At 50.5% G+C, this 19,506-nt stretch overlaps 1 protein-coding gene across 2 annotated transcripts in view; it reads left to right on the top strand.

The window, feature by feature from the left end:
* Positions 1-19,506, top strand: part of LOC119966418 (very-long-chain (3R)-3-hydroxyacyl-CoA dehydratase 1-like) — a 188,530-nt gene that overhangs the window by 69,822 nt on the left and 99,202 nt on the right. The window contains exon 1 of one of the 2 annotated variants that reach the window (XM_038798043.1): positions 17,933-18,147. The exons of the other annotated variant lie outside the window; for it this stretch is intronic. Within the exon in view, the coding sequence (XP_038653971.1) occupies positions 18,035-18,147 (113 nt within the window). The 5' untranslated portion in view covers positions 17,933-18,034. Of the gene's footprint in view, positions 1-17,932; positions 18,148-19,506 lie in introns of those variants that run through there. 2 annotated transcript variants of the gene reach the window in all.

The raw sequence follows: 19,506 nt of genomic DNA, 5'->3' as shown, positions 1-19,506 counted from the left end.
TGTATCGTGAATCCCATTGGTCGTATCCTATCTTACTGACCTATTGGTTGAATGTCTATGTGTCATGTCTCTGGTGCTCCCTCTAGTGTCTAGCTAGTCTACGTGTACTTACATTAACCCCCTTGTGTATCTACAGTGATGCATATCACCACATCCCCTTTTTTCGTGTTACAGATTTTCTTCACACTGTTAAAGAAAATTGAACAAAGACAGGTAGATAAGTGATGCTCTGTACAAGTTATGATAACAGTGATCAGTAAACAATAAGTACAAATCACATGCATGAGTCCAAAATTCATTAATGATTATGGTCGAGGGTCTTTCTTGTTTGGTTGGTGAGTTGGTGATGTTGATGGTGGCATGTCCTTGTGAACGCCATCAGTGTCCCTGTGCGTAAGGAACCAAGAAGTGGTCAAATCACTTTGTTGTCTGATTTGGAGTCTTTTTTTCTTCCGATGCTTGTGATAGCAATGTTGGATGGCATCTGTCCTGAAAGCCAGATTGCCTGTTGGTAGTGCAGCAGATGTGAATTGGTAAGATGCATTGCCCTGCCATGGTATGTCATTGTACTGAGCTGAGCAGTAACAGTGTCCCTCATGGGCAGAGTTGTACCATGTCGTACTAGTCGTAGTTCCATTGGTGTAGTCTTTGTCGTGCTTGCTGTCGATGATGTTGCCTTTGGCACACGTTGTGTCGTTGTCTTTGATATGGTTTTCCTAGGTTGTGTTGTTGTGTCTGTTGGTTGTGTTGCCGTGTTTGCTGTGCTCAAGGACCACACTCTGTGGATAATACAAGTCCTTCACACAGTTACTCGTGTCAGCGTGCTTTGTGGCATCTGCTGTTTTCTTGAGCGTGCCGTCACTGAGGTTGCGGCGCTCCCCGTCTGGAGTCAAGTCTGGCTTACTTGAATCAGCTTTGGCTTGTGGTTGCTCCCCGTCTGGAATCTGGTCTGTTTCACCTGAGTCAGTTTTGGTTTGTCGATACTCCCCATCTGGAGTCATTGCAGGTTCACAGGAGTCAGCTGAGATTTCTTGATGCTCCCTGTCCGGAGCCATTTCAGGTTCACTTGAGTCAGCTGAGATTTCTTGATGCTCCACGTCAGGAGTCAAAACATTCAGGAATGCATTTGCTTGTGGAGAGGCTCAAGCGAATGAGGTTTGAAGTAACGTGGTGTCACCGGAGTCACCAGTAGTCTCACTGTCATCGTCAAGTGCCTCTGTACATACTAGCTGAGGTCTGTCAAGTTGCACATCTTATATGGGAAGTGGGACATCTTATATGAGAACTTGTCTCACATACAGTGGGTAGAGCCTCAGTAGCTTCTTGTTGTTCACTTGAGCTGGGTAGACTGTCAGAGTCTTCTTCTTGTGGCTCAAACAATCTTGGTGGACTGTCATAGTCGCTTTGTTGTTCACTGGAGCATGGTAGACTGTCATAGTCTTCTTGCTGTGCACTTGAGCATGGCAGACTGTCATAGTCTTTTGGTTGTTCACTTGAGTGTGGCAGACTTGCATTGTCTGCTGCTGGTTGCTCAGAGGAGGTTGCCAGACCCTCATTGTCTTGTTCATGCAAAGACTGCGCTTTGGAGTCTTGCGTTGCTTCTGTCGTGGAAGTGGTCCACGAGCTTGCTGTGGAGGCTTGTGTCACTCGAGTCACTTCTTGTTCATGCAAGGACTGCAGTCTGGAGTCTTGCATTGCTTCTATCGTGGAGGCTTGTGACACTGGAGTCACTTTCTGTGTGGAGATGTGCAGTTGTCTCACTGTGGAGTCTTTCATCGCTTTCTGTGTGGAGGCTGGGACCCTTTGTGGTGTGTGGACCACTCTCTGTGTGGTAGCAGGCCGCTCTCTGTGGGCTTGTACCACTCTCTGTCTCTTGGTGTCAGGCCGCAGCATAATCCTGTACTCATGAGTCGGGATGTCATATATGCTGGGCTGAAGATCCTCAAATCTGAAGAACACATCCGTGTCTGTGTTGGATTCTTCACTGTAGAACACATCACGTTGCGGTTTGGATTTGGTACTGGGGTCGCCATCTACAATGATGAAACCTTCCTCTGAGTCGTAGTCTTCTAGGACCATGTCATCACTCTTTGTGTCGGACCTGGCATTGGGCTCGTGATGTCCAAAGAAGAAATCAAGGTCGGAGTCTTCAAGGACTGTATCATCTCTTTGGGCGGTGCTAACTGCTTGTTGCAGGGTTCTGTGGAGGTTACTTTTAGCTACTGGTTGAATTTCAGGCATTGTGCTGTCATTCCAGGTGAAAGAATTGGGTTTTACGTCTTTAATTTTTTTTTGTGTTTTGGGACATTTCCCCTTTAAGTGGGCATGGTCTGGGGCCTCTGACGTCACGAATCATGTGACGTAGATCGTAGGAAGCGATTGGACATGCTTAGATCGCTGTTCCTTTACTTGGGGCCTTTTTCTCAACTGCGCATGAGCAGCACCTTTACCAAGATGGCCACCGATCAAAATTGTCCTTCTCTGCTCCGGGACCTCTCCTTCGTGGTGAGTACTGGCGCCTCTCTTACCATTTTCTGTTGGTTTGTTTGTGTTTTCCTCGCAGTATTGTTCGAATTTGTCCAGGACTGCCTGGAAGTCGCTTCTGTTTTCGCTTTGGAAAACTTGAATGTTTTGAAGATTTCTACTGCTCTGGCACCTGCGATGGTGAGCAGAAGCACTGTCTTTTCAGCATCGGCCACGTCTTATAGGTCCATATAGTTACAACTCAGCAAACAGTGACAACCAGCAACAACAGCCAGGCAAGGTGATCGAGATTCCAGTTCCACAGCATCTCAGGTGCCACGGCAATCTCAGTGAAAACTGGCCTGAATGTTCACCTGAGGAAGGAGCAGTGCTCTGAAAGCTCGTATTTGAAACAAACCTGTTGGACTTTAACCTGGTGTTATAAGACTTCTTACTGTGCTCACCCCAGTCTAACGCCGGCATCTCCACATCATAGCTACTCAGACTGACAAACCAGTCTGCTACAATCCAGGTGGTGGGTGTGATGTGTTGAATCAACCCTGTGTATACACTGAGTGTCTCCACTGGAAAGGGAAGATCATGTGTGCTGTGTCCTTTTTATATGGGTTGGTGTAATGTCCTCCTATGGTGGTGTCACCTCTGTGTGTATCGTGAATGCCCATTGGTCGTGTCCTATCTTACTGACCTATTGGTTGAATGTCTGTGTGTCATGTCTCTGGTGCTCCCTCTAGTGTCTAGTTAGTCTGCGTGTACTTACATTAACCCTTTGTGTATCTACAGTGATGCATATCACCACAATCGTCACCTGTGTCATTGTCTCCGGCAGTTCTCCCTTCTCCAGCACCTTGCTAAACGCCCCCAGCATATGCGGTACCAATTCTGTTGCAAACTCCTAATAGAATTCCGCTGGGTATCCATCTGGCCCGACTTCACACCCCTTATACTGTCCAATACCTCCGTCAGCCCCAAAAGCTCCTCTCGCGCCTGCCTTTTCTATTCCTCCAGCTGTGGGAACTCTGACCAATCCAAAAATGGCCCCATGTCCCCTTCTTCACCCCACGGGCACGCCCTGTACAATTCCTTATAGTATTCCCTAAACATCACATTTATCTTGTCGGCTGCATCAGCACCTTCCTTGTCTCTGTCCATATCCTCAATCTTTCTCTGGACGCGGAATGCCTCTGCAGTTGGTGTGCCGACATTTGACTTACCTTCTGCCCATACTCATTCTGCACCCCCTTGCCCTACGCAGCTGCCCCACCTCCCTCCCTGTCATCAACCTATCGAATTGCTCCTTCTCGCCAATCCATCCATGGTGGGAGCCCTTGATTAATCCCCGTCTACTTCGACTATCTTGTTCATTAAATGCTCGTACTCCTCCTTTTCCAATGCTCATGTGCCTTAAACAAGATCATCTCCCTCAGAGCCTTCAGTGCCTCTCAAACTGTGGCTGCCGACACATCCCCATTCTGGTTCAACTCTACATAAACTTTAATCACCGACCTCACCTTATCACAAAAACCTCTGTCTGCTAACAACCCTGAATCAAGCTTCCATCCAGTCCTCTGCTCCTGTCCCGATCTAAGCTGAGCCTCCAGCCAGTGGGGCACATGGTCCGAAATTACTTTCCCCGCATTCTCTGCCCCCTCCACCCCTACGGACACCTCATGGTTCACCACAAAAAAGTCTATTCTGGAGTATACCCTGTAAACATATGAGCAAAAGGAGTACTCCCTCCCCCCTGGGTTCTTAAAACGCTACGGGTCCACCATGCCCATCCTTTCCATGAACCTTCTCAGCTCCTTTGCCATCCGTATTCTTCCCAAGGGGGCTTGACCTGTCCACCCGCGGCTCTAGAACATGATTAAAGTCTCCTCCCATGATCAACTGGTTCATGGCTAAGTCCGGGGTCGCCGCCAGCAACCCCTTCATGAACCCTACATCATCCCAATTTGGTGATGGTACATTCGCCATCACCAACGGCGTCCTCTCCAACACCCCGTTCACCATCACATAATTCCCCATGACGCACACCTTGGCCCCAGCCTGAACCTCTCCAAAACTGTAAAGAGGTACCTCAATTCTACTCTGTGGAATGCCTTTTCAGCACCTAAGGATACGATCACCTCTGTATCAGGCCCAGCAAGGGGAATAATAATAACATTTAACAATTGCCACACATTAGAAGACATTTTCCGATCCTTAACAAATCCTGTCTGATATTCATCTATCACCCCAGGAAGACAATCTCAGCGCTAACATCTTAGCTAATAACTTCGCATCCACATTTAGCAATGAGACAGGATGGTATGACCCCACAATCCAAAGGATCATTATGCTTTTTTAGTAGAAGGGAAATCAATGCCTGCCTAAGCATTGCGGGAAGGGAGCCCCAGGCCAAAGAATTCCTGAACATCTCTCCCAGTAACGGAACCAACTGTCCAGGAAACATCTTATAAAACTCCACCTGGAACCCAACCGGCCCAGGGGCCTAACCCATTTCCATCTACCCTATTACTACCAAGACTTCCTCAGGAACCAACGGCGCCTCCAATTCTTCGCACCTCTCCTTGCCTACCATGGGAAATTCAAAGCCAGCCAAGAGCTCCGACATATCTGACCCCCCTCAGTGGCTGCAACCTGTAAAGCTTTGTATAGAAAATTTCAAATACTCCGTTAACTTTCTCCGGGGCATACACCAGCCCGCCACTCAAGTCCCTGGCTTTCTCTCCATATTCGTAAATCCAACGCCGCAGCGGGCGCACCGCCTTTCCCGGAGACAACAGAATGAACTGCGACTGCAGTTTCTTCCTGCTTGCCAGGAGCTCCGGTGTTGGGTATCGATTACTGTCTTGAACATACTCAATGACTGAGCTCCCACAGCTGTCGCTGGTAAAGAATTTCAAAGATTCACCACCATCTGAGTGAAGAAATTCCTTCTCATCTCAGTTCTTAATGGTCTACCTATTAATTTGAGACTTTGTCGCCTGAATCTAGACCTCCGCAGCCAGGGAAAACATCCTTCCTACATCTAACTTACCAAGCCCCTTAAGAATTTTTTTGTGGCTCGATGAAGTCACCTCTCATTCTTCTAAACTCTAGGGAATATAGGCACAGGGTGTAATCTTACCGTATTTTTTTCAAAGTGTCAGGCTCAGACTGAAAATTGGCATGTAGCTCTCCAGTTGCACAGACCAATTTTCACTCCAGATCTTGAGCCTCTAAGAAAAAAGAGTGGAGTAGTTTATGCCAAAATTCTGGTGGGGCCCGGCCTGACAGTGCCAGCACCCAGCTCTACAGAGAGCGGGGTGCCATCTCCCCAACAAGGAGGTATCGCGGGCTCCCCTTCCTCCATCCTGGACAATCAACGGGGGCTCCCCGGGCAACCACCACGGACGTATGGCCAGTGCCCCATCCCCCTCATTCCCTGGAAGTTCCCCCCTCACAGTCTGCTCTTCCTCCCACCACACGTTAATGGAGGACCCCCCCACCCCCCCCACCCCTCCCCACCCCCCCCCACCCCTCCCCACCCCCCCACCCCCCCCCACCCCCACCCCCCCCCCACCCCCCCCCACCCTCCACCCCCCCACACCAAGGGCCTGCCCCGGCACAGGCATTGCCACCCTATGCCAGGGCAGGGCCAGGGGGTGGTGCCAGGAGCACTGCCCCAGGAATGTCTCTCTCCTCCGGGGAATATACTTATCTTTGCTTCCTCAGAGAGATCCCCTCGACTGAAGCATGTTTTTAAAAAGCTGTTATAAACCAAAGTTTAGTGGGGGGGGGGGGGGGGGGGGGTGGTTTGGGGGAATATTAATAATATTAAAATTTATTATAATGTATTTAAATGAGGTCGCTGCCCGTTGACCCTGTGAACCTCGTGATGTCACTGGTGTGGGGATGGGGAAAATCAGGGAAGAATCGTTTTTCCCAATTCTGTCAGATTTTCTGCCTGCACCGCCGTTCGCTCTCGTGGCTGAAAATCGCACTCATGGTATCCTCATTCTCTCCTCATAGGATGATTGCGATATCCCAGGAATCAGTCTGGTGAAACTTTGTTGCACCCCATCTGGTCCAGCAGACAGAAAGCATAGCATGTGCTGTCACACAAAGGTTCTATATAAATACAACTGCAGCAACACTTCTTCACTCCTGCACTCAAAACCTTTGCGTAAAAGGCCAAAATTCCATTTGACTTTGTAATTATCTGTAGTACCTGCATTTTAGCGATCAGTGGTTTATGAACAAGGAAATCCAAGTTTCTTCAGACATCAACACTTCCCAATCTTGCATTATTTAAGAAATACTCTGCATTTCTGTTTTTCCTACCATGTGGTGTGGTGCATCCACAGTGCTGTTATGGAGAAAATTCCATGATTTTGACCCAACCACATTGAAGGAATACAATACAGTTCCAGGTCAGGCTGGTGTCTGGCTTGGAGGGGTGTTTGCAGGTGGTGGTGTTTCCATGCGTCTGCTGCCCTTGCCTTCTAGTTGGTCGAGATTAAGAGTTTGGAAGGTGCTGATAAAGGAGTCTTGATGAATGCTGCAGTGCCTCTTCCACATAGTGAACACTGCTGCCACTGTGCGCGGATGGTGGAGGGAGTGAACATTCAACGTGACGGATTGGGTGCCAATCAACCAGACTGCTTTGCTCTGGGTGGAGTCAAGCTTCTTGAGTGTTCTTTTCATTTCATTTCATTTCTTGGAGTTTCCACTCATCAAAGCAAATAGAGAATATTCCATCACACTCCTGACTTATGCATTGTAGGTGGTGAACAGGTTTTAGCGAGTCCAGTGAGTTACTCACTGCAGAATTCTCAGCCTCTGACCTGCTCTTTTAGCCAGGTTATTCACTTGGCTGGTCCAGTTCGGTTTCTGGTTAATGGTAACCTGACAAGATGTCGATAATTGGAGATTCAGTGATGGTATTGCCATTAAATTTCAAGGGACGATGGTCAAATTCTCTCTTGTAGATGATGGTCATTGCCTGGAACTTGCATGTTGTGGATGCTACTTATCAGCCAAAGGCTGAATGTTGTCCAGGCCTTCCTGCTTATGAACATGGATTGTTTCAGTATCTGAGGAGTTGTGAATGGTACTGAATTTTGTGCAATCATCAGTGAACATCCATTTACAATGGGATATCTTTCCTCTGTTCATTGCTGCTTTCACTGTTTTGCATGTAACTAGTTCTGTATTGTAGTTCACCAGTTTGAGCTCTCATTTTGGGTATACCTGGTGGTGCTGCCGGGCTCTTCATTGAACCAGCATTGATCCTCCAGATTAATGGTAATGGTAGAATGTGTGGTATTCCCAGCCATGAGGTTACAGATTGCAGTTGAATACAATTCTGCTGCTGATGATGGCCCACGGCGCCTTGTGAATATCTATTCTTCAGTTGCTATATCTGTTCAAAATCATTTCATTTGCCTTGGTGGTAGTGCCACACGACAGATGGAGGGTGTGCTTGATGTGAAGGTGGGACTTTGTCTCCATAAGGACTGTGTTTTGGTGACTCATACCAATACTGTCAATAATAGATGCAGCTGCAACAGGTAGATTGATGAGGTTCAGTAGGTTTTTCACTTTTGTTGGTTCCCTCATCACTTGACACAGACACATTCTAGCAGCTATGTCCATCAAGACTCATCCAACTGGGTCAGTAGAGTATACAATGCCACTCTTGGTGATGCACATTGATGTCTCCCACACAGAATGCATTCTGTACCTTTGTAACCTTCAATGCTTCTTCCAATTGGTGCTCAACTCAGAGAAATATTGATCCATCAGCTGAAGTAGGGTGGTCAGTGGTAATCAGCAGGAGGTTTCCTTGTTCATGTTTTACCTACTGCCATGATACTTCATGGCATCTGGAGTCAATGTTGAGGACTCCATGGGCAACTCCCTGCCAACTGTATACCACTCAGTTGCTAATTCAGGTGGGCCTGACATGCTGGTGGAACAGGACCGACTAAAGGATGGTGATTATTGTGTCTAGGGCATCTGAAAGGTATGGTTCCATGAGTATGACTATAACAGACTATCCCTTGACTAGTCTGTGGGATAGTTCTCCCAATTTTGACACAAGCACTTTAGCAGGGAGGACTGACAGAACTAGGTGTGCTGTTGTTGCTTCTGGTGCCTAGGCTGATGTGGTTGATCTGTCTGGTTTCATTCCCTTTTGACTTTGTAGCAATTTTTTTTTTTTTTTAAAATAATTTTTATTGAAATTTTTCGATACAAACATTTACCCCTACTACATTTTAAATTATAACACAACAAATCCTCCCTGGAAAATCCTCCCCACGCCCTCCCCCGCGCGCACCCCCCCACCCTTCCCCCCCCCCCCCCCCCCCGCGCTACCAGTCTAGCAACCAAACCGTTTTTCCCTTTCTGCCGATGGCCTCGGGCAGTCATTGCCCGCGACCCCCCGCTGACGTGCTCCCTTCGTTGCTATCCCCCCCCCTCCCTTCCCCCCCCCCCCCTTTCTCCCCGGGTTGCTGCTGTTTCGGCCTCCAGTTCCTATCTCTGATCCAGAAAGTCAAGGAAGGGCTGCCACCGCCGGAAGAACCCCTGTACCGACCCTCTCAGGGCGAATTTGATTCTTTCCAATTGGATGAAGCTTGCCATGTCGTTTAACCAGGTGTTAACGCTTGGTGGCCTTGTGTCCCTCCACTGAATCAAGATCCTTCTCCGAGCTACCAAGGACGCAAAGGCCAATATTCCGGCCTCCCTTGCCTCCTGTACTCCTGGCTCCACCCCAACCCCAAAAATCGCCAGCCCCCACCCTGGTTTGACCCTGGTTCCCACCACTCTCGATACCGTCCCCGCCACCCCCTCCCAGAACTCTTCCAGTGCCGGGCACATCCAGAACATATGTACATGGTTCGCAGGGCTTCCCGAACACCTAACACACCTGTCCTCACCCCCGAAGAACCGACTCATCCTAGTCCCCGTCATATGGGCTCTGTGCAGCACCTTAAATTGGATGAGGCCCAACCTTGCGCACGACGACGACGAATTGACCCTCTCTAAGGCATCCGCCCATGTCCCATCTTCTATCTGCTCTCCCAGCTCCGCTTCCCACTTGTCTTTCAGCTCCTCTATCGATACCTCCTCCACCTCCTGCATTATTTGTAGATGTCCGAGACCTTCCCTTCTCCGACCCAGACCCCTGACAGCACCCTATCACTCACCCCTCTATCGGGAAGCAAGGGAAATCCTTCCACCTGTCGTCTGGCAAATGCCTTCACCTGCAGGTATCTAAACGTGTTCCCCGGGGGGAGCTCAAATTTCTCCTCCAGCTCTCCCAGGCTCGCAAACCTCCCCTCTATGAACATGTCCCTCAGTTGCCTGATGCCCGCCCTGTGCCAGCTCTGGAATCCCCCGCCAGTGTTCCCTGGGACAAATCTGTGGTTCCCTCTCAGTGGCGCCGCCATCAGACCCCCCACTTCCCCCCTGTGTCGCCTCCACTGCCCCCAGATTTTCAGGGTGGCCGCCACTACCGGACTCGTGGTATACCTTGTGGGGGGGAGCGGCCATGGTGCCGTTACTAGCGCCCCCAGGCTTGTATTGCCGCAGGACGCCCTCTCCATACGTTTCCAAGCTGCCCCCTCCCCCTCCATCACCCACTTGCGCACCATCGATGCGTTCGCCGCCCAGTAGTATCCGGAAAGATTGGGTAGCGCTAATCCTCCACTGTCCCTACTCCGTTCCAAGAAAATCCTTCTCACTCTAGGGGTGCCATGTGCCCACACATAGCCCATAATGCTGCTAGTTACCTTCTTGAAGAAGGCCCTGGGGAGAAAGATGGGCAAGCACTGAAACAGAAACAAGAACCTCGGGAGGACCGTCATTTTGACTGACTGCACCCTCCCTGCTAGCGACAGCGGTACCATGTCCCACCTCTTGAACTCCTCCTCCATCTGCTCCACCAGCCTTGAAAAGTTCAGCTTGTGGAGGGTCCCCCAGTTCCTTGCCACCTGCACCCCCAAGTACCTGAAGCTCTTTACTGCTCTCTTAAAGGGGAGCCGCCCAATTCCCTCCCCCTGATCTCCCGGGTGTATCACAAAGACCTCACTTTTACCCACATTTAATTTATATCCCGAAAAGTCCCCAAACTCCGCTAGTATTTCCATTACCTCCGGCATTCCCCCTTCCGGGTCCGCCACATATAACAACAAATCATCCGCATAGAGTGATACCCGATGTTCCTCCCCTCCCCTTGTCAGTCCTCTCCACCCCCCTGAACCCCTCAGTGCCATCGCCAACGGTTCGATCGCTAATGCAAATAGTAAGGGGGATAGGGGGCATCCCTGCCTGGTACCTCGATGGAGCCCAAAATACTCTGACCTCCTCCCGTTTGTAACCATACTCGCCATCGGGGCCGAATACAGCAGCTTCACCCACTTGATAAATCCCTCCCCAAACCCAAACCGTTCCAGCGTCTCCCACAGGTATTCCCACTCCACCCTATCGAATGCCTTCTCCGCATCCAGTGCTACCACTATCTCAGCCTCCCCCTCCACTGCTGGCATCATAATCACATTCAACAGTCTCCGGACATTTGTGTTAAGTTGTCGTCCCTTTACGAACCCCGTCTGGTCCTCATGGATTACCCCTGGCACACAATCCTCTATTCTGGTTGCCAGGACCTTTGCCAACAGTTTGGCATCTACATTCAAGAGGGAGATAGGCCTGTAGGACCCGCACTGTACAGGGTCTTTGTCCCGCTTCAGGATCAAGGAGATCAGGGCCTGTGACATTGTCGGGGGCAGAACCCCCCCCTCTCGCGCCTCATTGAAGGCTCGCACCAGCACTGGACCCACCAAGTCCACATACTTCTTATAAAATTCCACCGGGAACCCATCCGGCCCCGGCGCCTTCCCCGCCTGCATCTGGCCTATCCCTTTAACTAGCTCCTGCAGCTCTATCGGCGCCCCCAGCCCCTCCACCCGTTCCTCCTGGACCTTTGGGAACCTCAATCTATCGAGGAAGTTCTCCATTCCCCCCCTCCTCCTGGGCGGCTCAGACCGGTACAATTCCCTGTAGAAATCCCTGAAGACCCCGTTCACCTCTTGCCCCTTCTGCACTACGTTCCCTCCCTTCTCTCTCACTCCCCCAATCTCTCTGGCTGCATCTCGCTTGCGCAGCTGGTGTGCTAGCATCCTGCTCGCCTTTTCCCCGTACTCATAGACCGCGCCCTGTGCCCTTCTCCATTGCGTCTCCGCCTTCCTAGTGGTCAGTAGGTCAAACTGGGCCTGTAAACTGCGCCGCTCCCTCAACAGCCCCTCCTCTGGTGTCTCCGCATATCTCCTGTCCACTTCTATAAGTTCCCCCACCAGTCTCTCCCTCTCCTGCCTCTCCTTCCTTTCTCTGTGTGCCCTTATGGAGATCAGCTCTCCTCTGATCACTGCTTTCAGGGCCTCCCAGACTACCCCCACCTTCACCTCGCCCGTGTCGTTCGTGCCCAGATATCTCTCAATGCCCTTCCGGACCCTTCCGCACACCTCATCGTCCGCCAGCAGCCCCACATCCAGGCGCCACAACGGGCGCTGGTCCCGTGCTTCCCCCAGTTCTACCTCTACCCAGTGTGGTGCATGGTCCGAAATCGCAATGGCCGAGTACTCCGTGTCCTGCACTCTCGAAATCAGCCCCCTGCTCAGTACAAAAAAGTCTATTCTGGAGTACACCCTGTGGACGTGGGAGAAAAAAGAATACTCCCTCGCCCTTGGCCTGCCAAATCTCCAAGGGTCTACCCCCCCCATCTGCTCCATGAACCCCCTTAGCACCTCTGCCGCTGCCGGCCTCCTATTCGTCCTGGAACTCGATCTGTCCAGCCCAGGGTCGAGCACTGTATTGAAGTCCCCCCCCATGATCAGGCCCCCTGCCTCCAGACCCGGAATGAGGCCCAACAGGCGCCTCATAAAACCCGCGTCATCCCAATTCGGGGCATACACATTCACCAGCACCACATTCTCTCCCTGCAGTCTACCCTTCACCATCACGTACCTACCCTCCTTATCTGCTACCACCTGCGCCGCCACGAACGACACCCTCTTTCCCACCAAAATCGCCACCCCCCCGGTTCTTTGCGTCCAAGCCTGAGTGGAACACCTGTCCCACCCACCCCCTTCTCAGGCGTACCTGGTCTACTACTCTCAAGTGAGTCTCCTGCAACATTGCCACATCCGCCTGCAGTCCCTTTAGGTGTGAAAAAACCCTTGCTCTCTTGACCGGCCCATTCAGCCCCCTCACGTTCCAAGTAATCAACCGGGTCGCGGAGCGACCTGTCCCTTTCCCCTGTCTATTAGCCATGTCCAGTCCCCTGTTCGCCCCGGGTCGACCCTCCCCTTCTGACCCGTTCCCCATGGCGATGGCCCCCCCCCTCTCTCCTCCCGTTCTTCCCTTCCCGTCCTCGGCCTTTCCAGCAGCAACCCGGTATCCCCCCCTAACCCCCCTTCCCCCCCCCCCCCCCCCCCCCCCCCTGGCTAGGACCCCTCCTAGCCGCGGTGTATCCACCATCGTACTCCCGAGAGTCAGCTGATTTTCGCTGACCCGGCTGCCCCTGCCACACTCCGACTCCTCCCGATGTGGGGGGGGAGGGGCCTCCCCCCCCCCTTGCCATCCCTCTCTGACCCCGCTTCAGCGCGGGAAAAGCCGCCATTGCTGGCCACACCCCACTCTTCTCTCCTCCCCCTTCCTCCGTCCCGCGCGCGGGAAACAGGGGAAAGCCCGCGCTTTCGCCCGGCCACACCCTACCCCGCCATCTTCAATTCCACCCCCGTCCCCATCCAAGCCCATAAAAAAGCCCCCTTAAAACGAGAGGAAGAAAAAAGAGAAAAAGAAAACCCGCATAACCAACTTGCACCCCCCCCGTCCCGCCTCCCCAACTTAACAATATAACAATATAAATAACAAATCTCAAATAAATACATAAATACATAACTATGCCTGCATAACTAAATAACTACCCAATAATAACGTATTTAACCATCACCCTCCATCGAACAGAACAGTAACCATAACCCTTAAAGAACAGATCAAAAAACAGTAAAAAAGCCCCCCCTACAACAACAATAATTAAGGGAAGTTGGCAACGGGAAGAGACACACAAAAAGGAACAAAGAAACCCCCCATAACACAAGTTTCAAAGAAACCAAATGATCCATCAACTTTAACTAAGTTCCGACCTGGCCTAAGAAAGACATGGGCCACTTGATCAGTCAAGGGTACTCGGGCGGCCTCGACCGCCGGCGTTCCCAAGTTCTAGTTCAGGTCCAGCTTTTCCTCCCGAACAAAAGTCCATGCCTCCTCTGGGGTCTCAAAGTAATGGTGCTGGTCCTTGTAAGTGACCCACAAGCGCGCTGGCTGCAGCATTCCGAACTTGATCCTCTTTGCGTGCAGCACCGCCTTCGTCCGGTTAAACCGGGCCCGCCGCTTTGCCACCTCCGCACTCCAGTCCTGATATATCCGCACCGTCGAATTCTCCCATTTGCTGCTTTTCTCCCTCTTGGCCCACCTCAGCACTTTCTCCCGATCACAGAAACGCTGGAATCGCACCAGCACCGCCCTCGGGGGCTCGTTCGCCCTAGGCCGCCTAGCCATGACCCGATATGCTTCTTCCAGCTCCAGGGGCGCCGGACCGGCCCCCTCTCCCATCAGGGAGCTCAGCATCTCCGCTACATATTTCGGGAGATCAGGCCCCTCCAGGCCTTCTGCTAGGCCCAGGATCCTCAAGTTCTTCCGCCTCATTCGAGTGTCCAGCTCCTCAAAGCGGCTCTGCCATTTCAGGTGGAGTGCCTCGTGCACCTCCACCTTTCCCACGAGGACCGTGGCCTCCTCCTCCCTTGCAGTCATCTCCTGCTGCAGCTCTCTTATCGACGCCTCTTGGGTCGCCTGGGCCCCCATCAGCCTTGTGGTCGTCGCGTTCATAGACTCTAAGAGTTCCACTTTCAGCTCCGTAAAACACCGGAGGAGAGCGGCCTGCTGCTCCTCCGCCCATTTTCTCCAATCTTCTAGTGCGCCACCGGCCGCCATTTTGGTCCTCTTCCCCCGCTTTTTTCGGGGAGCTGCTGCCGCTTTTTTTGTCGCCCCACTCCGAGTACCGACCATAAAGTTGGTCTCACTCTCCTCAGGGAGCCTTCCCCCACCGGGATTCGTCTTTACAGTACCGTCGGGGCCCTCCAATCGGCCCTTAAACACCTTTGTCGCAGGAGCTGCCAAATGTGCGACTTAGCTGGTCATAGCCGCAACCGGAAGTCCCGACTTTGTAGCAATTTGATACAACTGAGTGGCTTGCTAAACTATGTTAAAGGGACGTTAAGAGTCAACCGCATTGAAAGAGGTGCAGGAGTGGACCAAATCAACCTCAGGCCTGCTCTGCCATTCAGTAATATCATGGCTGAACTTCAACTTAAACTCTATTCTCCCACATAATCCCCAAATCCTGAGATTTCCTCAGAGGCAAACATTTACTCTCAGTCTTAAGTATATCCAACAACTAAGCACCAGCAGCCATCTCTGGGAAATAACTCCAAAGATTCTCAACCCTGAGTGAAGAAATCTCTCCTTTATAATTATAAACGGCCAACTTGATGGAACCATCAATTCACGAGACACGTGCTTTAAGATATGAACAGTGGTTTTAATCTACTTACTACAGAGCCAGCCTGTTACCCGTTGAACTCTCGATGAACTGCAGGCTGGCTCTGGACACGGTTATTTATACAGCAGTCTAGGGGGAGGAGTCGTGGGCGGAGCCAAGGGTGGAGCCCTGTACAAACTCCTGAGCATTCCCAGAGCTACTCCCCCTAGTGGTCAGATAACGCTACTGCGCTTACAATGGTATTGGTAAATACAGTGTGAATTACTAAGTTACATTCACCACACAACTCCTTATTCTGAATCCACAGAACATAGAACAGTACAGCACAGTACAGTACAGTCTCTTCAGCCCCCGATGTTGTGCCGACCATTTATCCTAATCTCCGATCAACCTAACCTACACCCCTTCAATTTACTGCTGTCCATGTGCCTGTCCAAGAGTAGCTTAAATGTCCCGAATAACTCTGATTCCACCACCTCCTCTGGCAGTGCATTCCACACACCCACCACTCTCTGTGTAAAGTACCTACCTCTGACATCACCCCTATACCTTCCTCCAATCACCTTAAAATTATATCCCCTTATGACAGCCATTTCTGCCCTGGGGAAAAGTCTCTGGCTATCCACTCTATCCATGCCCATCATCACCTTGTACACCTCTATCAAGTCACTTCTCTTCCTTCTTCTCTCCAGTGAGAAAAGTGCTAGCCCCCTCAACCTTTCTTCATTAGACATGCCCTCCAGCCCAGGCAGCATCCTGATAAATCTCCTCTGCACCCTCTTCAAAAATCCACATCCTTCCTATAATGAGGCGACCAGAACTGGACACAATATTCCAAGTGTGGTCTAACCAGGGTTTTATAAAGCTGCAGCAAAACCTCACGGCTCTTAAACTCAATCCCCCTGTTAATGAAAGCCAATACACCATACGCCTTCTTAACAATCTGTCAACTTGGGTGGCAACTTTGTGGGATCTATGTACGTCGACCTTAAGATCCCTCTGTTACTCCACACTTCCAAGAATCATACCTTTTACCCTGTATTCAGCATTCAAATCTGACCTTCCCAAATGAATCACTTCACATTTATCTAGGTTAAACTCCATCTGCTACTTCTCAGCCCAGCTCTGCATCCTGTTAATGTCCTGTTGTAACCGGCAACAGCTCTCAACACCCTCTACAACTCCACCAACCTTCATGTCATTATTTTATAAATGACTCATCCAAGTCATTTATAAAAACCACAAAGAGCAGAGTGCCAGAACAGATTCCTGTGGGACAACACTGGCCACCGACCTCCAGGCGGAATACTTTCCATCCACAACCACTCGCTGTCTTCCTTCGGCCAGCCAATTCTGTATCCAGACAGCCAAATTTCCCTGTATCTCCTGCCCCCTGACTTTCTGAATGAGTCTACAATGGGGAACCTTATCAAATGCCTTACTGAAATACATATACACCACATCCACTGCCCGAACTTCATCAATGTGTCTTGTCACATCCTCAAAGAATTCAATGAAGCTTGTGAGGCATGACCTGCCCCTCACAAAGTCATGCTGACTATCTTTAATCAAATTATGTTTTTCTAAATAATCATAAATCCTGGGGGCAATTCTCCGCTATGGAGGCCAAGTGTTCGCACCGTTGTGAACGCCGTCGCTTTCACGAAGGCGCGAACCGGGCCCGGGTATGAGCGATTCTGTCCCCCACAGGGGGCCAGCACGGTGCTGGAGCAGTTCATGCCGCTCCAGCCTCCTTTCCAACCCGCACATGTGCAGTTGGGCCGCGCCAACCTGCGCATGCGCGGGGGACGTCTTTAGCGACCGGCCCCGACCAACATGGCGCCGGTGTTCAGGGGCCGGCTGCACCAGAAAGTAGGCCCGGGGGGGGGGGGGGGGGGGGGGGGGGGGGAAGAGGCCGGCCCGCCGATTGATGGGCCCCGATCACGGGCCAGACTCCATTAGAGGCCCCCCGCCCCGGTGAAGGATCATTTTTCCCCGCCCCACAGGTCGCCCTCCAGCCCTTTGCGCAGAGTTTCTGCCAACAGCGACCATGGGTGAACAGCGCCGGCGGGACACTCTCGTATCGGCGCAAATAGCGCCGATTCTCCGCACCTCGTAGAATCGCGGGCCGGCATCGGAGCGTCATGGCACGGTTGCGCCGATTCTCCAGCCCGGCACGGGGCTCGGAGAATCACCCCCAACATCTCTCAGAATCCTTTCCAGTATTTTACTCACCACAGATGTAAGACTGACTGGTCTGTAATTCGCAGGGATTCCCTTTCTTGAAGAGGGGAACCACATTCGCCTCCCTTCAATCATCCAGTTCTACTCCAGTGGAGAGTGAGGATGCAAATTCAAGATTATCTAGCCAGGGAAAACAGCCTTTCAGTAAATGTCAAGCCCTTTCAGAATCTTGTATGTTTCAATGAAATTGTATCTCATTCTAGTGTACAAAGAACAATACAGCACAGGAACAGGCCCTTCGGCCCTCCACACCTGTACCGGTCATGATACCAACCTTTGCCAAAACCCTCAGCACTCAGGCTGGGAAAAGTCTCAAGCGCTGCATAATTGTAATTACATTGAATTAACACAGCATGGCAGAGGTGTGTGCTCTACTTTGTGCCCTACTCAATTGTTATTAATGAAATTAGTGGACTATCATCAAATATATGTTCATTTTTATTCCTTCATAACATCCCTATTTACATTATATAACGCATTTGCCACCAAATATATAAATCTCCACAATAGCTGGTCTTTGACGAATAAAAATGGATTTTCGGCACTTATTAAGTTTGGAGCGGTTGAGGGGCATGATGCGCGCGTCCGGGGATCTCTTGGGCGCGACCGCGGAGAGCGAAGCGCGCGGACGCGGTCGGCTTCAGCTGTTCGCTGCTCTCCAGCCTGCACTGGACTTTCTTAATTTAGTCACCCGGTACTATGGCGCCCAGTGAAGAGGATGGCTCGCTGGAAGAGAAAGAAAACAAGAAAAAGCCCCTAAGTCCCTTCGCTACTGCTTGGCTCACATTCTACAACATTACCATGACGGCCGGGTAGGACAGTCTGTTCACTGCTGCGCGGGGTAACATCGTCAAATCCTTTTTTCCCTCTATTGCAAAGCTGGGATCTGCTATTCTGGAGCAACCTTCTCTTTGCATAAATTCAGCTTAATGCGTTTATTTGGATGTAAAAATACGTGCAAACATGCACCCGGGGACGTGATTAGTGTGCTTTATTCCAGTGATTATTTTAGTTCGCTTAGTTTTAGCAAAAATAATTCCTATGACACTGTCCGTGTGTCTTGAATGGAGGAGTGCCTGGTTAGTCTTGTATTTCCTTATTAGGTTGATTACAGAAGCTGCGTCATCTTTCTTCACAACTGTTGTTAAGTATAGATTGACACTATCTGGAGAGGAATGCCGTAAGGGAGGTCGTTCTGCTTTCCTCGGCAGATTTCCCCGAGTAGTTTAGAATATAGTTCTCTGGAGAGCAGGACATTAATTTGTACACCCCCGATCTAAAACGGGGCACTGAATGTGGATCTATTTATTGCTCGTCTAATGGCTTCAATAGCTATTACAGATCACGGGGATATGACTGGGAAATAAGCAACCAAGCTCAACCGTTATCATTTTCTTAACGAAAAACAACTTTGGCATATTTACTTACGAACAAATGTTCTAAAAGTGAATCGAACCCTTAAATTATAAATTCGCATGCCAATTGTTTATCCTGAAATTACAATTCAATTATGGATTTTTGTTTTGAAATTAAGTGGCTATCTAGATGTAAAATATACTTTGTGTCTGAAGTGGTATGGTGGCTTCTTCAGAATACCAGAAACTGGTGAATTCAGTTCGGCCTTGGAGGGGTGAATGTGTGGAGTTTGCACATTTTTCCCGTTCTGCGTGGGTTTCACCACTGTGCTCTGGTTTCCTCCCAGTCCAAACATGTGCAGGTGAGGTGGATTGACCATGCTAAATTGCCCCACAGTGTGCAAGCATGTGCAGTCAGATGGGGATAGGGCAGGGGATGGGCCTCGGTAGGGTGATTTTTCAGAGGGTTGGTGCAGACACGATGGGCCAAATGGCCTCCTCCTGCATGTAGGAATTCTGTCCCAGGCCACATTTTGAAAGCTTTATTACAAGCAGTAAATCTGTGCTGGTGAACTAAAAATCATTTAACTAGTGGACTGATTTAATGAACCCAGGAAACATTGCAAATTATATTTGGCTATGTGAAAGGTAAAAAGTTTTAAATTTTAGGCATTGGGGTACTGGTTGGAGTACAGACAGGGGTGGTAAGATGTGTGAGACGATAGGCAGCGGCAGCAGATTGACGTCGGTATGGATGGCATTATTCTCCGATTCGGTCTTAATCCACAAATGCGTAAGAAGCTCAGTGTAGTTATT

This window comes from Scyliorhinus canicula, chromosome 5 (assembly GCF_902713615.1).
Source record: "Scyliorhinus canicula chromosome 5, sScyCan1.1, whole genome shotgun sequence".
Lineage (NCBI taxonomy): Eukaryota > Metazoa > Chordata > Chondrichthyes > Carcharhiniformes > Scyliorhinidae > Scyliorhinus > Scyliorhinus canicula.
This window is presented reverse-complemented; position numbering and strand designations above follow the sequence as displayed.